Source organism: Sinocyclocheilus rhinocerous, unplaced genomic scaffold, assembly GCF_001515625.1.
Source record: "Sinocyclocheilus rhinocerous isolate Xijiao unplaced genomic scaffold, SAMN03320098_v1.1 scaffold88, whole genome shotgun sequence".
NCBI classification, from domain to species: Eukaryota; Metazoa; Chordata; class Actinopteri; order Cypriniformes; family Cyprinidae; genus Sinocyclocheilus; species Sinocyclocheilus rhinocerous.
The window spans coordinates 344,976-364,628 of record NW_015652292.1 but is presented as its reverse complement, the minus strand read 5'-3'; the positions used below and the strand labels follow the sequence as shown (position 1 = coordinate 364,628).

The 19,653-nt window shown below is 35.6% G+C and overlaps 1 protein-coding gene across 1 annotated transcript in view; it reads right to left on the bottom strand.

The window, feature by feature from the left end:
* Positions 1-4,514: 4,514 nt before the first annotated feature.
* The window catches only part of LOC107714449 (ras GTPase-activating protein 2-like), a 53,817-nt gene continuing 38,678 nt past the window's right edge, over positions 4,515-19,653 (bottom strand). Inside the window, exons 18-24 of the mRNA XM_016520285.1 lie at positions 18,249-18,322; positions 17,972-18,078; positions 9,970-10,052; positions 9,020-9,228; positions 8,828-8,931; positions 8,342-8,513; positions 4,515-6,453 (exon numbers count right to left, since the gene is read on the bottom strand). Of these exons, the coding sequence (XP_016375771.1) occupies positions 6,423-6,453; positions 8,342-8,513; positions 8,828-8,931; positions 9,020-9,228; positions 9,970-10,052; positions 17,972-18,078; positions 18,249-18,322 (780 nt within the window). The 3' untranslated portion in view covers positions 4,515-6,422. The remainder of the gene's footprint in view (positions 6,454-8,341; positions 8,514-8,827; positions 8,932-9,019; positions 9,229-9,969; positions 10,053-17,971; positions 18,079-18,248; positions 18,323-19,653) is intronic.

The window sequence follows — 19,653 nt, the reverse complement described above, 5'->3', positions numbered from 1 at the left end:
TATGTTAAGGGGCGTAACATTTCCGTCACATGCTTGAGGTATTCGGCCAATCACAACGCATTGGATAGCTGGCCAATCAGAGCACACCTCGCTTTTTCAGACCGATGAGCTTTGTAAAAATCGAGCGTTTCAGAAAGGCGGGGCATAGAGGAGAAACAGTAATGTACAGTATGTGGAAAATAATGTGTTTTTTTAACCTTAAACCGCATAAACACATTTCATTACACCAAATACACAAAATAATGTTCTTTTTAGCAACATCATACGACCCCTTTAAAACTAGCTAATTTTCATGCTGGTGATTTTGTGATAGATAAAAGCCGTTTTACTGCAGTGATACTAACAAAGTGGAACCATATGGTTTAACAATCAATGAGACTTTCCATTTATCCTCTGCAATGTTTAAATTCGACTGATATCACTCGTATTATTCTTGACAGCAAACGTTTGAGATGAAAACGTGCACGTACAAACAATACTCTGCCGTATGTTTTCATTTGCACTGGAGCGGTTCCCGGCCTCAGATAATACACAATTAATCACAGTTCATGTAAGGAGAAGTAGGGGAACTCAGCACAGAATTTCCATAGATTGAAGGCCGCGGGAAAAGGTCAGACAAGAAATCTACAGAAATCTTTGCGCATGTCTCCAATTCAGTCCAGTGAAATCCACATGCAACCACCACGTGCATTGTAAAAGATAATTGCCAGAGTTCAGATTTTACAGGTTTCTCAGCATTTCTGTGAGAAACGGAACAATCTTGGTCTTCACAATTTGTTAAAATGTGCCAAGTTCATACATGTGCTTCCTTTTAAACACGAATCAACTGATTTTACGCATCTTATGTTCTTACGGTTAGTCGGCCAGTTGTAATATTATTCACAATGTGAAGGTTTAATTGTTTTCTTCTGTCTTTTCTGCAATTTCATATTACAGGAGGAACCCTCGTCTCTGTTTGTTTCCTGATTTATGTATATGGAAGTATGTTTTTTAATCATGACTGAGGTGTCCAAATGGTGTTTTGCATGGGGATAGATTTGTTGCATATTTCTAAATAAATAACAGTAATTCAAAAGTTATTACAGCATAAATGAGCTATTACAATAATAGTGTGCCACAACAGCTCAATGTGCTATTGATCTGAACCGTGAAAAGCCACTGATATCACACACAAAACAGAATCACACAAACAATATATTTATTGCAAATTAATTCCACTGAACTAATAACACAGGAATTATGTGAGCTTGTATTGTGAAAATAATGGTATAAAAACATTTAAATAACAAAATGAAGCAAACATGTCCAGTACAATTAGTAATACGTTGAAAGAGGATTGGGAATGGGTAGACAAAAAAAAAAAAAAAGTGATCAAATTTGTGCAAATATTTATAGCAGTTTTACAGACCTACATTACTGATCTAAAAATATAATAATTTAAGAAATGCATTATTTAAACTACAATGTTTTCAAAAGGCGACTTGCAGACCCAATTATGTTTAGCACAAACATCATAACAGGAGTGCATCATGGTTTGAAACGTTCTTATGATATGGTGATTGTAGATTCGTACCGATATACATTCGAGAAAAAGAAAAATGACATTGTCTGCATTGTTCCATCGACTCAAAGATAAGTGCTAAATTGGGAATGTTAAAGAAGAACCTTTAGTCCGGGGGGTTTGGGGGGGTCTTAAAGGCCACTGGATGCTGGTCGTAATGGTTTCTGTACGTTTACACGAGATGAAAATATGCCCAGTTCAGAGATGGGTGGGAGGGGGAGGGGGGGCTTTACACGAATACACAGAAACCACTCAATTCGATTCGACAATCTAATGAAAGGAGGAGGTCTGCGGTATCACCGCAATGTTAAGCGAGCCCACACTGCTCTTTGCTCTACCACAGTTATGAAGTGAGGATGATCAGTACCACATTTCTACTGAAGCTCACTGGAGCCGCAGAGTACCAGATGAACATCCATGTACCATTCAACCAATGCATCAACATATCATGACGCCATTCAGTTCACAGTGTGCTACAAACATCTACACATTACACGTGAGAAAAGATAAATACACACAAATTAGACCTATCTGATGGACCTAATACAAATATATATATATTCTGACACCATAACTGGAAGGTGAATGTTGCATAATTGTTCGTGCTGAAATGGCAAATTGTGTTCCAAGCCTCTTTATCAATGCTCAATACAATCTTTCAGCTTTCAAAATGTCATGATTACAAAAATATATATATATATATATCTTGTTGAGAGAGCCACATCACTTGAAATTCAGAAATGTAGACTCATGTTCTTTAGTTTTACTTGTGTTTTCGCTAAGGTTTGTTCAGAATGGCGTTTGAGGTGTGACAGAATTCAATTAGCTTTCTCTGATATGCCAAAGTCTAAGAAAGCAAGACTTGCAGGTTCCTGCATTTTTCACATGTTCTTTTCTCATATTGCTAAGGTGTCTTTTGAAAAGAACGTAAAATGATCATGCTAAGTACACTTTAATTTTATGTCACATATTAACAGGTTAGATTTTTTTTTTGTTTATTTAGATCAGTGGTTCTCAAGTGGTTTTGCTTCATGACCCAGAGTTTATTTTGGACACCCAACGTGGTACCAAAATTGTGTATCGTACAAAATTTAATTGGTTTCATGCTCTCAGCAGCCAATAATTCTCAAAACACTGTGGTTTCGACAAACCATGTCCTCACTGCAACCCGTATTTAATGTCTCTGGGAGGTTTTTTCTCAACTCGTCCATGTTGGCATCTGCTTGATTTGTTGAGCTTCTAACAAGTGTCAGATGTCATCAACAAAAGCATTTTCTCCTCGCTTGTAAAGAGCCGTAGATCCATATCTGGACCGGAGGAAAGCCATTTCTGGACAAGACAACCTTTTAAGAGAACTGTAATGTAACGGAAAACTATACGAGCGGTGCTCCGTGAAAATCTCTCACGCTGGTTTGCGTGCTAATAGAAAACCATTTCTTCAAAATTCATCACTCCTATAGATTGCAGTGATGATGTATTTTTGTAGGCCAATGAGTTAGAATTTTAGCACTTCCCGTTCCATCATCCTGAAGTCAATGGGTTGTTGCTTCATGACCCAGAGTTTATTTTGGACACCCAACGTGGTACCAAAATTGTGTATCGTACAAAATTTAATTGGTTTCATGCTCTCAGCAGCCAATAATTCTCAAAACACTGTGGTTTCGACAAACCATGTCCTCACTGCAACCCGTATTTAATGTCTCTGGGAGGTTTTTTCTCAACTCGTCCATGTTGGCATCTGCTTGATTTGTTGAGCTTCTAACAAGTGTCAGATGTCATCAACAAAAGCATTTTCTCCTCGCTTGTAAAGAGCCGTAGATCCATATCTGGACCGGAGGAAAGCCATTTCTGGACAAGACAACCTTTTAAGAGAACTGTAATGTAACGGAGAACTATACGAGCGGTGCTCTGTGAAAATCTCTCACGCTGGTTTTTGGGTGCTAATAGAAAACCATTTCTTCAAAATTCATCACTCCTATAGATTGCAGTGATGATGTATTTTTGTAGGCCAATGAGTTAGAATTTTAGCACTTCCCGTTCCATCATCCTGAAGTCAATGGGTTGTTTTCAATTGGTTTTTGGTTAAATGCCTGAAGTAAGATCTCAAAAAGAAAAAGGCAGTTGGTAACAAGTGGCTAAATGGGACTATAGAAGTTGACGGGGACATTAAACATCATCACGTCAAACAAGGAAACTCATCTACGTCCGCTTTCACAGCCTCGTGTTTACAATCATGCTCTTGCAAACTAACTCAAACTTTTAGGGAAAATGCAAGAGTTGTCAGAAGCTCAGTGGTGGTGACGCTGTAGTCATGCGACTGACTGGTGTAGTGCGTTTATAGACTACATTTGGCTTTTTACCTCATGTGATTGTATTTAGGCTTCAACATGTAGAAAATCCCGATGAACAAACCGTGCAAGCATCGTAAACTTTTGTTGGTCAAAGAGCTTATTTTCTGCAATAATTCAAAAGCCAAGAGAAAAATGCCATGTGGACTTTGTTGAGGGACCCAGGCCTACATCAATACAGCACTCTACTGGTTCTTCAGTGCACACGAGCCATTAAACGCAATCAAAGGCTCGTGATTTTGCCCTACGACAGTAATCATCCTTTTCAATCCCAGAAATTGGTTTCAGAAGGGAATTTGTGGACAAAGTCATACAGTGTGCGCTGGGCACACAATGACATAAAAGTGATGCTATTGTGAAATACTCCAAGGTTTGAAAGAAAAATGTTCTTCATAATTACAGACCAATAGATCTAAATTGTTGAAATGCTCATTCCTATGTATTTGTAACATCATCACATAGGGTGTTATTTTTAAGTTTGAAAGTTAAGCCTTTTTTTATTTTGCTATCTCAACTAGGGGTGGAAAATTTCCGGTAAAATTCCAAATATCCCTGGAATATTCCAAAAAATCCTGGAAAGTTTCCAAAATTTCTGGAATGTTTCCGAAATTTACTATAAATTTTCCACCTTTTTGCAACCCTAATCTCAACTACTCACTATTATATGGTTAGTGCATTTTATTGCTTGCATTTCACATTGTATATTCATTTAAGTCCATGGCCCTTGCAGAATATTTTTGACTTGTGGAACATTTTTAACCTTCCAGTTGAGAACCACTGATTAGACTACTAACAATATATGCAAAACACAAGTACGCCAAGCAGAACATAACAGTCTCCAATGTTACAGCAAAGACACAGAAAACCCTTCAGTAGAGTTGAGAATGGGGACATTTAAAACAAAACCGTGAACGGTAGACCTGTAATAAACAGCAGGTGGTTATCAGGAAATGACATGACAATTCCACCACATAACTACAACACAACTGCGACACAACAAACATGATGCAGGTGATTGTTACTTGTCAAACAGAATTCTTACTAAACAATCTACGTTTATAGCTCCATTCAAAACATTAGTGAGCTGCCTCAGCATCCAAACGGTCTTTTGCAAGTCACACAAATAGCATTAAATCCGATTCCAACTGATTCCAATTAGACTTTGCTATTAGCATGTTGCTAAGCTAACAGCTCAATACTCAAGCAAAATGGCATATACCAATATTGAGAAATGTGTTTCTATTTTATCCGTGCTTTTTAGTATAGCATAAAACTAAAGCATTTTCTCAAATGCCTATAGGATTGTTTTTTTCCCCACTGAGTTTGTTGCAGTGCATTATGGGAATGCAATCTCTGCAAAGGAGGCAGACCTTCCATAATTTGATTTTGCTGAACAGTCTTTGTTTTGTGAGCACAATTTTGGTGCCTTAAAATGCCGTCTTGGTAGGCAGCTCACTAGGTTTTTGGAACATAGCATACTATAAAATATCCAAACATTTGTCATTGTTTGTATGGGGAATAATGACAAAGATTGATTGAATGAAATCTTCTTCATGTTTATCAAAATGATTGACGCTCCCAAAATGTACGTCCATGAAATATAGATAGCCATTTTCCTTTTTTAAAAGTTCTGTATTTAAAAAAAAAACTACATGTATACCATTTTCAAGTCATGAAAACCTACAAAACAACATCTTTGGCGTAAGAAAAATAGCTAGTAAAAATCTACAGGATATGAACGTTATCTACAGAACATTACACAAGAGTTGATCATGTAACTGATCAATATCGGGAAAAAAAGGTTGATACGACGTATCTAAAACAATCTCATCTGGAATATTCCAAATATCTAAAGTGCTTCTGCATTAGTCCCTAATTCATACACAAGTGTGGGATTGTAAGTATAAAGCAGATTAATTCTATCCACTACAGATAGAAAACCATGCACACACTCAAAGGGATGGGTGAGAGGGATGATACTATAACTATAAAGAACAACGAAGATTCCCTTTAAGACACGGTTATTTTACTTGTCAAAACATCAGACGACCAGTAGTCTGAAAAACTGATGGTTTATAAAGAAATATGTGAAGGTTGAGTTCTTTCAAAGACTATTTTAGCAGCTATAATTTCTCAGACAAACTCTGGTGTCTGGACTTTCACAGCCTGTTTAGGAATGGATAAGAGGTGATTGCAATCTTTTCTTACTGTGTGGACTGGCGATTGAGGTTTCGAAACGATCTTAAAAACTGATAGAAGACAGAGACCGAACAGGCACACAGAGAAAAGAGCTAGATTTTTCCAATGATAGCAACTCACGGATACACCACGCGACTCCTGACTGGCCAAATTCTTCTAAGTACACTGTAACTCCAGACAGGCTCGGTCACATGTGGAACGGCAGCACTTCTCTGAGCATAATCAGAGCGCTGTCGTGCTCCTCTATGTCGACAAACACAGCGCCCTCTGTTTGTGTGGCTGTGTCAGTACCACCTGGTCCTGCAGTCACAATGTTACGCTGTCTTTCCAACTATAGGATTCTCGCTATAAATTAAAGTAAAAAGAATGTCAAACAATTTTGCTGCACATATACCCACACACACAAGACAAAATTTTGTCTAATAGCTTTTTGGGGGGGAATTTTGATTTAGTACTTTTTAACGAAAAATGTTTGCTGAAAATGTACTTTTAAATGTATTTGCCAGCCAAGATGTAGATGAGTTTGTTTCTTACAACAGCATTTTAGTGGCACATCAAAATATATAAATCGAATATTTCAAGATTAAAGTCATAATATTTTGAGAATAAAATTTCCACCTATTCCACAAAAAACATCTGTACCTCAAACCTTATGTCAAAACAGTAATACAATTTTGAAATAGACTCCAACTTGGTTAACTGACTCATTTATGAGAATAATAATTAAAAAAATGTTGGCAAAGTGATACCGTTGTTCCTTTTGTGTGCATTTTAAATTCATCCAGGCTCCCTTTTATCTGTCCTAGAAGAAAGCCACTGAGGCCCTGTGGCCAACCCACATAATATGGCCAAATAAAAGAGAACAACCTTAATAATTTACTTTTATTTTGCAACCTTTTCTTCTTGATATCCAGAGCTGTTCTTGCCAGCACTGCAGTATTGAGCAGCATTGCTGTCATCGATATTACTTTGAGGATCAAAGAGCACCGCTTGATTGGTGAATGTCCCTGAAGCGAAGCTAAATATAAGTAAATATTTGATCCAAAGCGACTTACAAATGAGGACAACAGAAGAAATCAAAGTCAACAAAAGAGCAATAATATGTAAATTTAGGAAATGTCAATGACATTTCAGCACTTCATGAACAGACAGCGACTTAAGTACCACTTTAAGAGCGTTCGCGTTTTAATTTTAAACCATCGGATCTGGCCAAAATAGTATAGAGTCCATAATCCATAATATCGCTTCCTCTAGTGAAAAAGTCCATCCCCTGTTGTCCTCACACATCACTTTATATTAGGTGGCCACAACTACTACATCAAAAAAATAATGCAATACTGCTGCTATTGAGGTGGGATACGAGTAAGGTTAGCGACAGGTTTGGTGGTATGGGTAGGTTTAAGGGTGGGTTAAGATGTAAGTCAACAGTGTAATTATGTAATTACATGAAGGTATTTTTAAATATAAGTACAATGTAAAAACATGTATGTATGTACACAATAAGTGCATTGTATCAGATGACTAATTTAAATGTAAGTACATATTAATGCCACCTAATATAAAGTGGGACCAAAACATTTTGGACTGTTTTTACTTGTAAATGGTGCTTTATCTGAGCATATTCTCTCCTGATTTAGACAAGAAGACTTTTTCACTGGAGAAAGCAATACTATGGATAGAGGACTCTTAGCCAGAAGCAATGGTGATGGATTTATTTATTACAAACATGCAGCTTTTCCCTTCATAAGACATTAATTGATGGACTGGAGTAATTTGGATTACTGGTGGATTATTGTGTTGTTTTTAATCAGGATGGTGATGGATTTATTTATTACAAACATGCAGCTTTTCCCTTCACAAGACATTAATTGATGGACTGGAGTAATTTGGATTACTGGTGGATTATTGTGTTGTTTTTAATCAGGTGTTTGGACTCTCGTTCTGCCGGCACCCATTCACTGCAAAGGATCCAATGGTGAGCAAGTGATATAATGCAAATTTTCTCCAAATCTATTCCAATGAAGAAACATCTACTCATCTACTGTACATGGGCTGAGGGTGAGTACATTTTCAGCAAATTTTTGTTTTGGGTGAACTCTTCTTTTAATAAAATAATTTAAAATAATATATAAAATTAATGATTTAAAACAATCTACATTACAATTCACATTTTGCACTCTGCAAATGTGATGTCTTAATTCATGCCGATTTTAACAGATTTTGGGTGTCTTACATAGTGCCTGGTTCATCAGTTAGTGCTCCCTTTGAGTCGTGTTGAGCCTGCAGATCGTCCAGTACTTCTCCGAGCTCTTTAATAGTACGGAAGGTCTCTTTAGGGTCCTGTATGGTGAAGGCTGAACACTCCTCCTGCTGCCCAAGATACACTGACATACCGGCACAGGCATCTGTAGACACAGACAAATGAAACCAACTTTATTGCTATGTAAAAAAAATTGAAATCGGTAGTAATAAAAATGTTCAATAATTTTGAGCAGGAAATATTCTGGATCAACTAAACTGATTTGACATTAGCTATTATTTCATAGGTCATTGTTACATCGATAGACAAGAAACTATTTTTTCAGTAGTGGAGAAAGTACATTTTGGTAAAATATTATGAAAACATACACTGATGAATTATGCACAAACAGACAAAATGTGTATTAAGAAAGTAAATGGGGCCAGTTTTGATTTGATTCTGTTTTTAGACTATACACACCCTCCATCTTCTGTAGTCTGGAGCGGTTGGAGGAGAAGAAGGAGAAGATTCGTTCTGTTTCTCTGTCACAGTCGATGTCCAGTTGAATATTAGCCAACACTGTCCTATAAGACAGAATCAGACATCAAAAACAAGAACGTGAACACATTTGATAAAGCGATCAAATGTGAATGTATTAATAAGATATCTTACGCAGTGCAGGGTTTGCAGCCAGGGGTGTTCTCATTGAGTTCCTTACAGCATAACCAGGATCCACCCACGTAAGCGGACGGGTGAAACGTGCTGAGCCGTCCCGGGTTACAGCGGCTGACCTGACTCAGTACCTCGATCCAGCTGTTGGTCTCTACGCAGTTCCCCGCCTGCACGTACAGAGGCTTCTCTGAATGGATTACCTGAAACATCTGCAAAACAAATAGTGGGAAAGGGGGATATTACACATACGCTAAAAGTCAAAAGTTTGGAATAATTAAATTTTTTATTGTTTTCAAAATTTTTTACCAAGGCTGAATTTATTTGATCAGAAATACAGTAAAAAAAAAAAATTTTAACTGTAAAATATTGCAATATAAAAGTACTGTTTTCCATTTGAATATATTTTAAAATGTAATTTACTCACTAAATTTTCAGTATCATTACTCCAGTCTTCAGTGTCCTTCAGAAATCATTATAATTGTCATTATTACTGTTGAATACTTTTTTGATTATTTAGACTAGTTCAGACTGGTACTGGTGGAACCGCTGCGGAGTAGCCCAGTACCTGCGTGATTCATCATAGACATAAACAGAGAGAAGTAGCTCCGGCTACGATGTTCTTCCGCAAGACACACGCAGTTCTGTTTATTAACCGCTAGAGCGCCAAAAGTTACGGACTGCAGCTTTTTAAAAAAATATCGTAATTATTACAAACTTTTGAAAAGTACTTTATATGTGCATTTTCTACATACTGTAAGTTTGCAGACACTTTTATCCAAAGCAACACACAATTTTCAATTTAATTTGTATGTTTGTCCCCTGGGAATGAAACCCATGACCTTTGCGTTGCTAGCGCCATGCTATACCAGTTGAGATAGAAACATAGAAAAAAAACCACCCACCCGCCCACACACACACACAAAGAGCATAAATACAACTGAGCTACTCACGTTTTTGCGGTTAAAGGCACTTTCTTCCAGTTTCTCGACACCAAGGATGTTTTTCACAGGAATGACGCACAGTGATTCTTTCCCTGCACACAAATACAAAGATACATTTATCCATGCCGTTTAAATAGAAAAATTAATTAATTAATTAAAAATTCACAATTTGCCATATTTAGCACTTGTGTAAGGATATTGATGAATAACATGCATCATTAAAATTGCAACAAACGTAAATACAGAGCCTAGACCGGTGGGACTGTTTGAGTCTGTTTTTGCATACACACATAAACAGACATCTGGGGACTGCATTTCAGACGGACACTAAATCTCACATGATATTCTGTAATGACCCGTGACTCGGTCTAGTCGGGCCGAGCCCGTGGAGCTGATAGCACACCAACTTGCTGCGCCAATACAAACACACAGCCGTTTATCAAGCACATTCTACACATTTGAAAAATTCCTATTTTCATCTCCTCCGCTGACGTGCAGCATTTTGACCACAGAACAGCCAAAGTACACAGATGCTTGAGAACTAGAGCCACACACGCCACGTCAGCCCATCTTGTTCTCTTTTCAATCAATCTTCTTCCCGAACTTTGACCAGGTGTGTACTGCCACTAGCTGGCTGGCTGTTTTTTCCCTCTTCCTCTTTACTGCAGATAAATAAATACATAAATAAATTCCTACTCCTAAACATTATGTTGTCTTTCCAGTTAAAAAATGTAAATTATCCTTAAAGTAAGTTAAACAGAGATATTTCTGGTCTTGGATGCTGACTGGCCAAAACCAAGTTTCATCCATGCTAAACACACACACACAGGTTTGTTTTTGTGAATTATGGGGACATTCCATAGGCGTAATGGTTTTTATACTGTACAAACTGTATGTGCTATTGCCCTACACCAACCCTACACCTAAACCTACTGTCTACTAAAAATGCAACCTACACTCCCTGATCCTGAGGTGAATTTTAAGCTCATGCTTCAAGAATAAAGTTCAGAATATTCCGGAATAACACAGTGGCCCCGAACTAATTTTTACTGTATGAAGTCAGTTCTCCTCAATTTGACACGGGTGTCCTAGCAAAGTAGCCAAAGGTGTGTAGAATCACATCCACTGCCATTTGTCTCAATACTGCTTTCTTTATATTTTATTATCTATTGCATTTCAAGTGTGACTTGGGTGTCCAAATACTTTTTGGGGTCACTATATGGACATAAAGTCACTAGAAAATACAGGTACTGTACAAGAACTGTTACAGTCCATAAAACAAATATTATCAGAAAATCCCTTTATTGGTATAATTAGGAGAATAGCTTGTTATTCCCTAAATGAGCTAAGAAAAGTCATAAATTCTAACAAGAAACAAAACTAATGTACAAACATTATAATTCTTCCCATTTGTGTGAACACAAACAAGAAACATGCGAGTCACTCCCAGCACAAGTGCTTCAATTATATGATAGATTACACAGTTACATAATAAAAGAAGCAATGTGGAAAATCTACATGCATAGGGAAAAAACCTGCGAACGAGATAATCAAAACAATTCTTTCATCCACACACACACATATATACATATATATATATATATATATATATATACTACTGTTTATATCACTGCACAACACTCATAGAGTGTCATACTATTAACCTTAGTTTATATATAAGGCACAGTTAAAGTCCATAGGGTCTGAAACAACTTTGTTGAGCTGGATAATGACACTAACTTTGCAACACTGACTGTAATTGTAACTGAACTGAACTGACACTGACTGACTTGAGTTGAATAAATATTGCCTTCTGTAGACCTGCTTATAGCTGAAGTATAGCTAATAAACATTGCAACATTGACAGTTATTGAAGTGAATTGAAACAACATTAAATAGAGTTAAATACAGACGCTATTATCTTCTGTAGAGCTGCTTTACAGCTGATATTGCATTTGTTTCTTAATTAATTGTAAAAAATTAACACTGATATTTTTCCTGTTTATTAATGTGAAGCTGCTTTAAATTTGTATTGTATAAAGCGCTATATAAATAAATATGATTTGTCTCGTCTTCCACAGAATATACTGTAGAGAATAAATTCAACAACAACATGAATGATGATGGAATTATAGTTTTTGGATGAATCTTTCCTTGAATAAAATATTATTTTAATGAAAAAGTGAGTCATTAGAATTGTATTATGTAGTAAACGTTCAGTACAGCAGTAACACACCTGAGACTGCTGTGAAGCGTTCCTAAAAACACATTTGAACTTTTTTACTTTATTATTTACACCATTTGTCTGAGAATTAAAATGGCAAAGGTATTAAACATTTGGAATATATTTTGCCCTGTGCCATCTTCTAATTTCTTCGTTTCTAACAGCCGCTTTAGCAGTTTTCCAATGTGGCGATATACTACAATACCACAAACAGATGGTTTTTAGCTTCCTAACATGAAAGGGCAAAGATTAAAGATTGGTGGTTTGACATTTAACTGTAAAATCTTCGGCTTTGTCATATTAAGCTTCTTAAAGTACAGCAGCAGAAAACTCTTAGCTGTAGTTTGGGGACAAAATTGTCCTCAAAAGTGATCAAAATATTCCCTTTGTCTGTGGAGCCAAATGACATATGCCATAGATCAACTGATTGTGGGCATGTTTGTGAAATGGTGAAACACTTTTAGTATCTTGATTTTCTTTCCAGTGAGATTTCTAACCGTTAAACAGGTCAGGTTGAGTTTAGCCAGTTAAAAACACAGAGTACCTTTATAACATCCTCGACTGCCCCAGATCTGATATCTGGAGGAAACTTACAAATAATACCCGCACGTCTACAGAGGACAGTCCATCATTTAGTCCAGATGCTCAACGGTCATGAGTCTAGATGATGACCCTCCATTGATCAAATAAGAGGAAATGAAACCACGAGTTATTAGCTTCTCTCCCTCTTTTAACTGTGATGTGAGCGCATTTGGTCAAAAGGCCCTGTCTACTAAAAATGCAACCTACACTCCCTGATCCTGAGGTGAATTTTAAGCTCATGCTTCAAGAATAAAGTTCAGAATATTCCGGAATAACACAGTGGCCCCGAACTAATTTTTACTGTATGAAGTCAGTTCTCCTCAATTTGACACGGGTGTCCTAGCAAAGTAGCCAAAGGTGTGTAGAATCACATCCACTGCCATTTGTCTCAATACTGCTTTCTTTATATTTTATTATCTATTGCATTTCAAGTGTGACTTGGGTGTCCAAATACTTTTTGGGGTCACTATATGGACATAAAGTCACTAGAAAATACAGGTACTGTACAAGAACTGTTACAGTCCATAAAACAAATATTATCAGAAAATCCCTTTATTGGTATAATTAGGAGAATAGCTTGTTATTCCCTAAATGAGCTAAGAAAAGTCATAAATTCTAACAAGAAACAAAACTAATGTACAAACATTATAATTCTTCCCATTTGTGTGAACACAAACAAGAAACATGCGAGTCACTCCCAGCACAAGTGCTTCAATTATATGATAGATTACACAGTTACATAATAAAAGAAGCAATGTGGAAAATCTACATGCATAGGGAAAAAACCTGCGAACGAGATAATCAAAACAATTCTTTCATCCTTCTGAACTCTGTTGGATACAGACACACAACATCTCCTATTGATTAGTCAACATCCTCATATTAGAATGATTTCTGCAGGATCATGTGACACTGACTGAAGACTGGAGTAATTTAGCTTATCCATGACAGGAATAAATTACATTTGAAAATCTATTCAAATACAAACCAGTTCTTTTAAGCAGTAAAAATATTTCACAATATTACAGTTTTTACTGTATTTTTCATCAAATAAATCCAACATTGGTGAGCCTTAATTAATTAACCTTAATTATTCCAAACTTTTTATCAGCATCTTACTTTCTTTTTTTCAGTAGTGTAAGTTTGTTCAGCTCTCCTGTAGAAAAGACAACAACAGTAATCCAGCTTTGCTGACAGTCCAGCAGGAAGCAAGGTCAAGCTACCATGCTGTCTTCTTTTGAGATTATCACGCTGAAGGATGTTTATTATTACAACAGCGGTAAACGTGTATCATGCGGGGGCATCCAGATTTGCACTTGGTGACCTTGAAATTCACATTACACCTTGGGAATTGACATGGCTCTTGTTTCACAGGACAGCTCACTTTAAGGGAATGTGGGAATTACGTAGTTAGGATGCAATGAAGCTGACTGCTGCATACTGGAGTGTATTTACTTCTATATCAGTTTGTTGGCGATACAAAATTAACCAACACTGTGAATAGTTCCTGTTCCATATGTCATGACTTATAAGTGTGACAGTGTTGACAGAGATATTTGTAATTAGGGATGCTCATTTTAACCGGTTAACCGTTAACCGAACAATCAGTTAAACGGTTTAAAAAGTAATTTATTTATTTATTCAGTAGGTCTAATTTATCAAAATATTTTAAAAGGTTTGCTGCAAGGTTAAAATACGCTACGTATTTTAAATTTGAAATTGTGTTTTTTAGAGAAAAAAAACAAGTCGCGTATAAGTCGCATTTTATTATTTCATTCAGAAATAGGCCTAATGCCGACGCGAAATGTTTACAAACATTATAATAAACACTGTAAACATAGCTAGGCTATTTTAGTTCCCCTCACTCCACAACAAATCCTTTCAATTTAACAGTATTTATTAAAGAAGAAGAATTAAAATTATAAGAAGATATAGCTAGGCTATATAAACGACAAGCCAAAACGAATTCATTTACTATAAGCTAAAACGAAACTGAAACCAACGTTGCGTCTCTTATTCGACAAAATCCAATGTTTCTGTATTCGCGATGTATTTGAATGCCAAAATATTATGTAGCCTACTTCACTGGCATTCCAATATTCACGTAAAACTAAATGTTTTGCATAACACCACGGCGATATGGTGATAACGCTTAACGGCACAGATTTTACTACAGATTTAAACTGAGCAGTGTGTTTTTTTCCATATGTTTGACTGACTGTATTTTATTATGATAATGAACAGGCTGCATTGTCAAGGTAGCAAAGCTTAACTGTGTACGCGGCGCCGGCGCAATCACTTGAATTTTTTCCTTCTAACAGTGGAAGAAACTAGTTACTCCTTTTAGTCCTAAAGATAATCGGAATTGTAAAAGGTTTGCTTTTATTTGTGTACATTCACAATACAAACAAATCTTTGTGCTTTTGTAAAATAGGCCTAAAGAAAAACAGCACAAAAATGAACCGAAACTCTGCGTAGGCTTACTAGGCTACTTGTTCCACAGTTTTTGTATTTAGTTTTCTTAATTTATTATTTAAGTAAAAATATATTTAGGCCTATTTATTCGTTAGGCTATATATATTCTCCGCTCACAGAAGCGCTGCAGGTGTGTGATGTGATTAGGGATGTAACGATTACCGGTTTGACGATAAATCATGATAAAATTCCCCACGGTTAGTATTACCGTTTCATCTTTTAAAACCGTATTAGATTACCGCGATTTGAACAACTCGCGATAAATAAATACTGTCCAGCATAAAGCACAGTTTTCAGTAACAGTCTCACGTGCGCACAGCAGCAGAGTAGTTTCGTTTTGAGTGAAAACAGGGTGGAAAAGCTGGGAGGTTTTAAAAGAGTGCTAAGGGAATTATACAAATGAATATATGAATGAATTAATTATATAAATGTACCTCGGAAGGTTCTGACTGTCTTCAGAAACGATTCGATGGCATTTTGTTTTCATCTTCGCTCCATGTAATACCTAAAGGAAGTGTTCTTAATCACAATGCTGCTTTGTCCACGGAGTTTATGGGAAAATTATGTTTTTCCATAAGCGCCACCTGCTGTCAGCGAGTGGATTTACATACCGTGATAATACTGATAACCGCGATAATTTTGGTCACTATAATCGTGATAAGAAATTTTCATACCGTTACATCCCTAGATGTGATAAGACCATGTCATGTGAATCCTCATGTTCTGTTGTTTGCTGCTTTTTGCGCATGTAAAAAAAAAAAAAATGTTAGTAGGCTATTTTTAACGGGTCAGACACTTATCCTTTCTAATTTAAAATAATCTTGTCGGTTAACGGTTAATAATCGGTTAACGAGCGTCGGTTGTCGGTTAGGAGAAATAACCGAAATGAACATCCCTATTTGTAATAGTGTCCTTATTCAAACCTCAATAACAAAAATACTGATACAGATAAGTGTGATTCATGTCTGAAAATAATTTCTTTCAAACTGCCCATTTCAGTGAATCAGTTAAAAAAACAACGATTCAGTCACAGTGATTCATTATCACTCCACTCAAAAATGTGGAAATGTATAAAACTGAAAAATGCTAATTACATTTACATTTACATTGAGTCATTTAGCAGATGCTTTTATCCAAAGCGACTTACAAATGAGGACAATAACAGCAGTCAAAACTAACAAAAGAGCAACAATATATAAGTGCAAATGACAAGTCTCGGTTAGCCTAACGCAGTATTCCACCAGGAGGGAACAGTTAGTGAAAAAGTCTGTGAAAGTGATTTTTTGCCTCTTTTAGATGGCACAATAATACGCCGTTCATTTGCAGAACGCAAGCTTCTAGAGGGCACATAACTCTGAAGTAATGAATTTAGGTAAATGGGTGCAGAGCCAGTGGTGGTTTTTTAGGCAAACATTAATGCCTTGAATTTAATGCGAGCAGCTACTGGTAGCCAGTGCAAATTGATGAACAGAGGTGTGACGTGTTCTTTTCGGCTCATTAAAGATTAATCTTGCATGCTAATGCATGTAAATTGTATCGAAGTTACCGTACAAACGTTTATGATCAGTGAGACTTTTTAAATAATTTAAAGAAGTCTCTAATGCTAACCAAGGTTGCATATATTTGATCAAAATACTGTAAACATATTGTGAAATATAATTACAGTTATAAAGACAAAGCTAAATTTTCTGCAGCCACTGCTCCAGCATGCTAATATGCTCAAGAAACATTTCTTATTATTATCAGTATTGAAAGCATTTGTGCTGCTTAATATTTCTGTGGGAAGAACCATGATTGAACCATTTTTTTTCAAGATTCTTTGATAAATTAAAAGTTCAAAAGAAGAGAATTTATGTGAAACAAATATTATTAGTTTCTTTACTGTCACTTTTGATCAATTTAATGTGTCCTTGCTGAACAAAATTATTAAATAATTTTTTAAAAATAAAATCTTATTAACTTTTTAGTGGTAGTGTGTTTGTAGGTAAATATTGCCATTCATTGCAGTTTAAATATTTGAATAAAAAGAAATATTATTCTTACCAGTGCTCCTCAATGAAAAACTACATGTCTTTATTATTCAAATGGATCAATATATAAATTGAATATCCTTCCTGTTATTATAGAATTTTAAGACCTAATTCCCTTTTATGTCCAGAATCTACTGACAGCCTCAACATCTTTTTCCAATTGTTTTTGAGAAGATATTGTGTAAAATAATTAATTTACGTCTCACTGGTTTTAAACTATATCACATCCATTATATCAGCATTACATATATATGCCACTGTCCATCCTATTGTCAGCAATGATCACTAATCTAAAACACAGCGTTACAAATTACAAGCAGACACACACACATATTCAGTACTCAAACACATTGCTAAATACACAAAGTCCACCGACATCAGTGAACACAAGTACACAGCCATGACATAAAGCCGACTGCATAAATCAAAAGGGGAAACAGAACTTTTCACATCCAGAACTGGCCGACCACACTACATGTACAGGAGCTACACAAACAAGAATGAGGACAAGCTAAAAGAATCCAGGGATGCTTTTCATGTTATTTCAACTCCATTACCATAGAAAAAAACCGCCAGCAAAAACAGCTGTCTGGACACCCACATTTTAGATGTGAACTGGATGACTGCTCACAAACAAAGCTCTTTGGATCATGGACCAAACTGCTGTTCAGGAGAACACATCTCAGCCAGGATCACTCACCTTTCTGCTTGTGATAGGAGAGCTCTTGATTGGTCACTCGTAACCAGCGTTTCTTAAAGTTCTTCTTTCCTATTCGCTTTCTGCCCTGGGCCCGCTTATGTACCTCTCTGTTAAAAATCATATGTACACATCTAGCCGTTATATTTCCTGGAAACAATGTGGTAAAAGTCAGTCAAACTGAACTATAGTTATTTGATGCTACTCTAAAACTCAAAGTGTAAAACTGGACTAATCAATTATTTTGACTAATCTGAGAACTGTGGCGTCTTTCACTCACCCCTCCTTCAGTACAAATGAGTCCTCCACTCCACTGGACTCCTTGCTTACATTAGAGGAGATCTCATCTAAGAACTAATGGAAAAAAATGACAAGTTTAAGACAAAACATGTCTTATAATAAATCTACACAACACACACACATTGAGAGCTGAGACACAATGTCGCACGATATCGCTATAATGAAAATGAGCACAATATCGCACGGAGAAATGCTGTTTACACTCGTATGCTAAGTTCCTAGACAAGTACTACCTTTCTATTCATGTTGGTTTTATTTGGTTTGAAAAATAAATTTTGGTAACACTTTACTTAAAGCCTTTAAGAATAATTCATTATAAAAGCAGTTTTAATGCATTAATTATGCCTTGTAATGCACCTTATAAAGCATTATACAATCTCATGAATAATTGTAACCAGAGTTAATACATAATAACACTTATCAATTCATTGTTACACTATGCATTTTTCATGAATAACTGTAACCACAGTTAATACATAACAGTTTTAAATTCAGTTATAATAATTTACGACAAGATCTAATGTATTACAATGCACATTATAAATAAAACACCACTCTGTCACTGAAGGAGAAAATAAAGCCAGGATTTGGAAAGGAAACCATTTGCTAAAGATGAGAACGAATGTATCTATACTTCACAGCATATTGTGTGCAATAGCACCTCTTAGTGGTGAGCATCTACTTTTTTGGTTTTGGCCCAATTGAGAGTGACCACACAGAACAAAATGTTACTCTTAAACATTAATATATATATATATATATATATATATATATTCATTATTAATAAATTATGAGTGTTTTCAGGGGTCTTTCTCAAAAATGAAATATTTTTAAATTATAATTATTATGATACCAGGACAGTTGTATCATGCTGACAAATTTAAAAAAAATAAATAAATAAATGTAATTAAGAATAATTCATTATAAAAGCAGTTTTAATGCATTAATTATGCCTTGTAATGCACCTTATAAAGCATTATACAATCTCATGAATAATTGTAACCAGAGTTAATACATAATAACACTTATCAATTCATTGTTACACTATGCATTTTTCATGAATAACTGTAACCACAGTTAATACATAACAGTTTTAAATTCAGTTATAATAATTTACGACAAGATCTAATGTATTACAATGCACATTATAAATAATTATAATGCATTATACCCTTTAATAGCCATTTATAATGCATTATACATAAAAGTGTTACCGAAATTTTACAGCATTTTCAAGAAAAGATCAAATGTAACCATCAAGGAAAAAGTAATAAAACATTTTACTTACACTTTGAGTTTGTGATGTTTGAAAAAAATGTTAAATACTTTTTACATTTATTTAAAACTTAAAAAGGATTTACATAATTTTATATATATATATATAT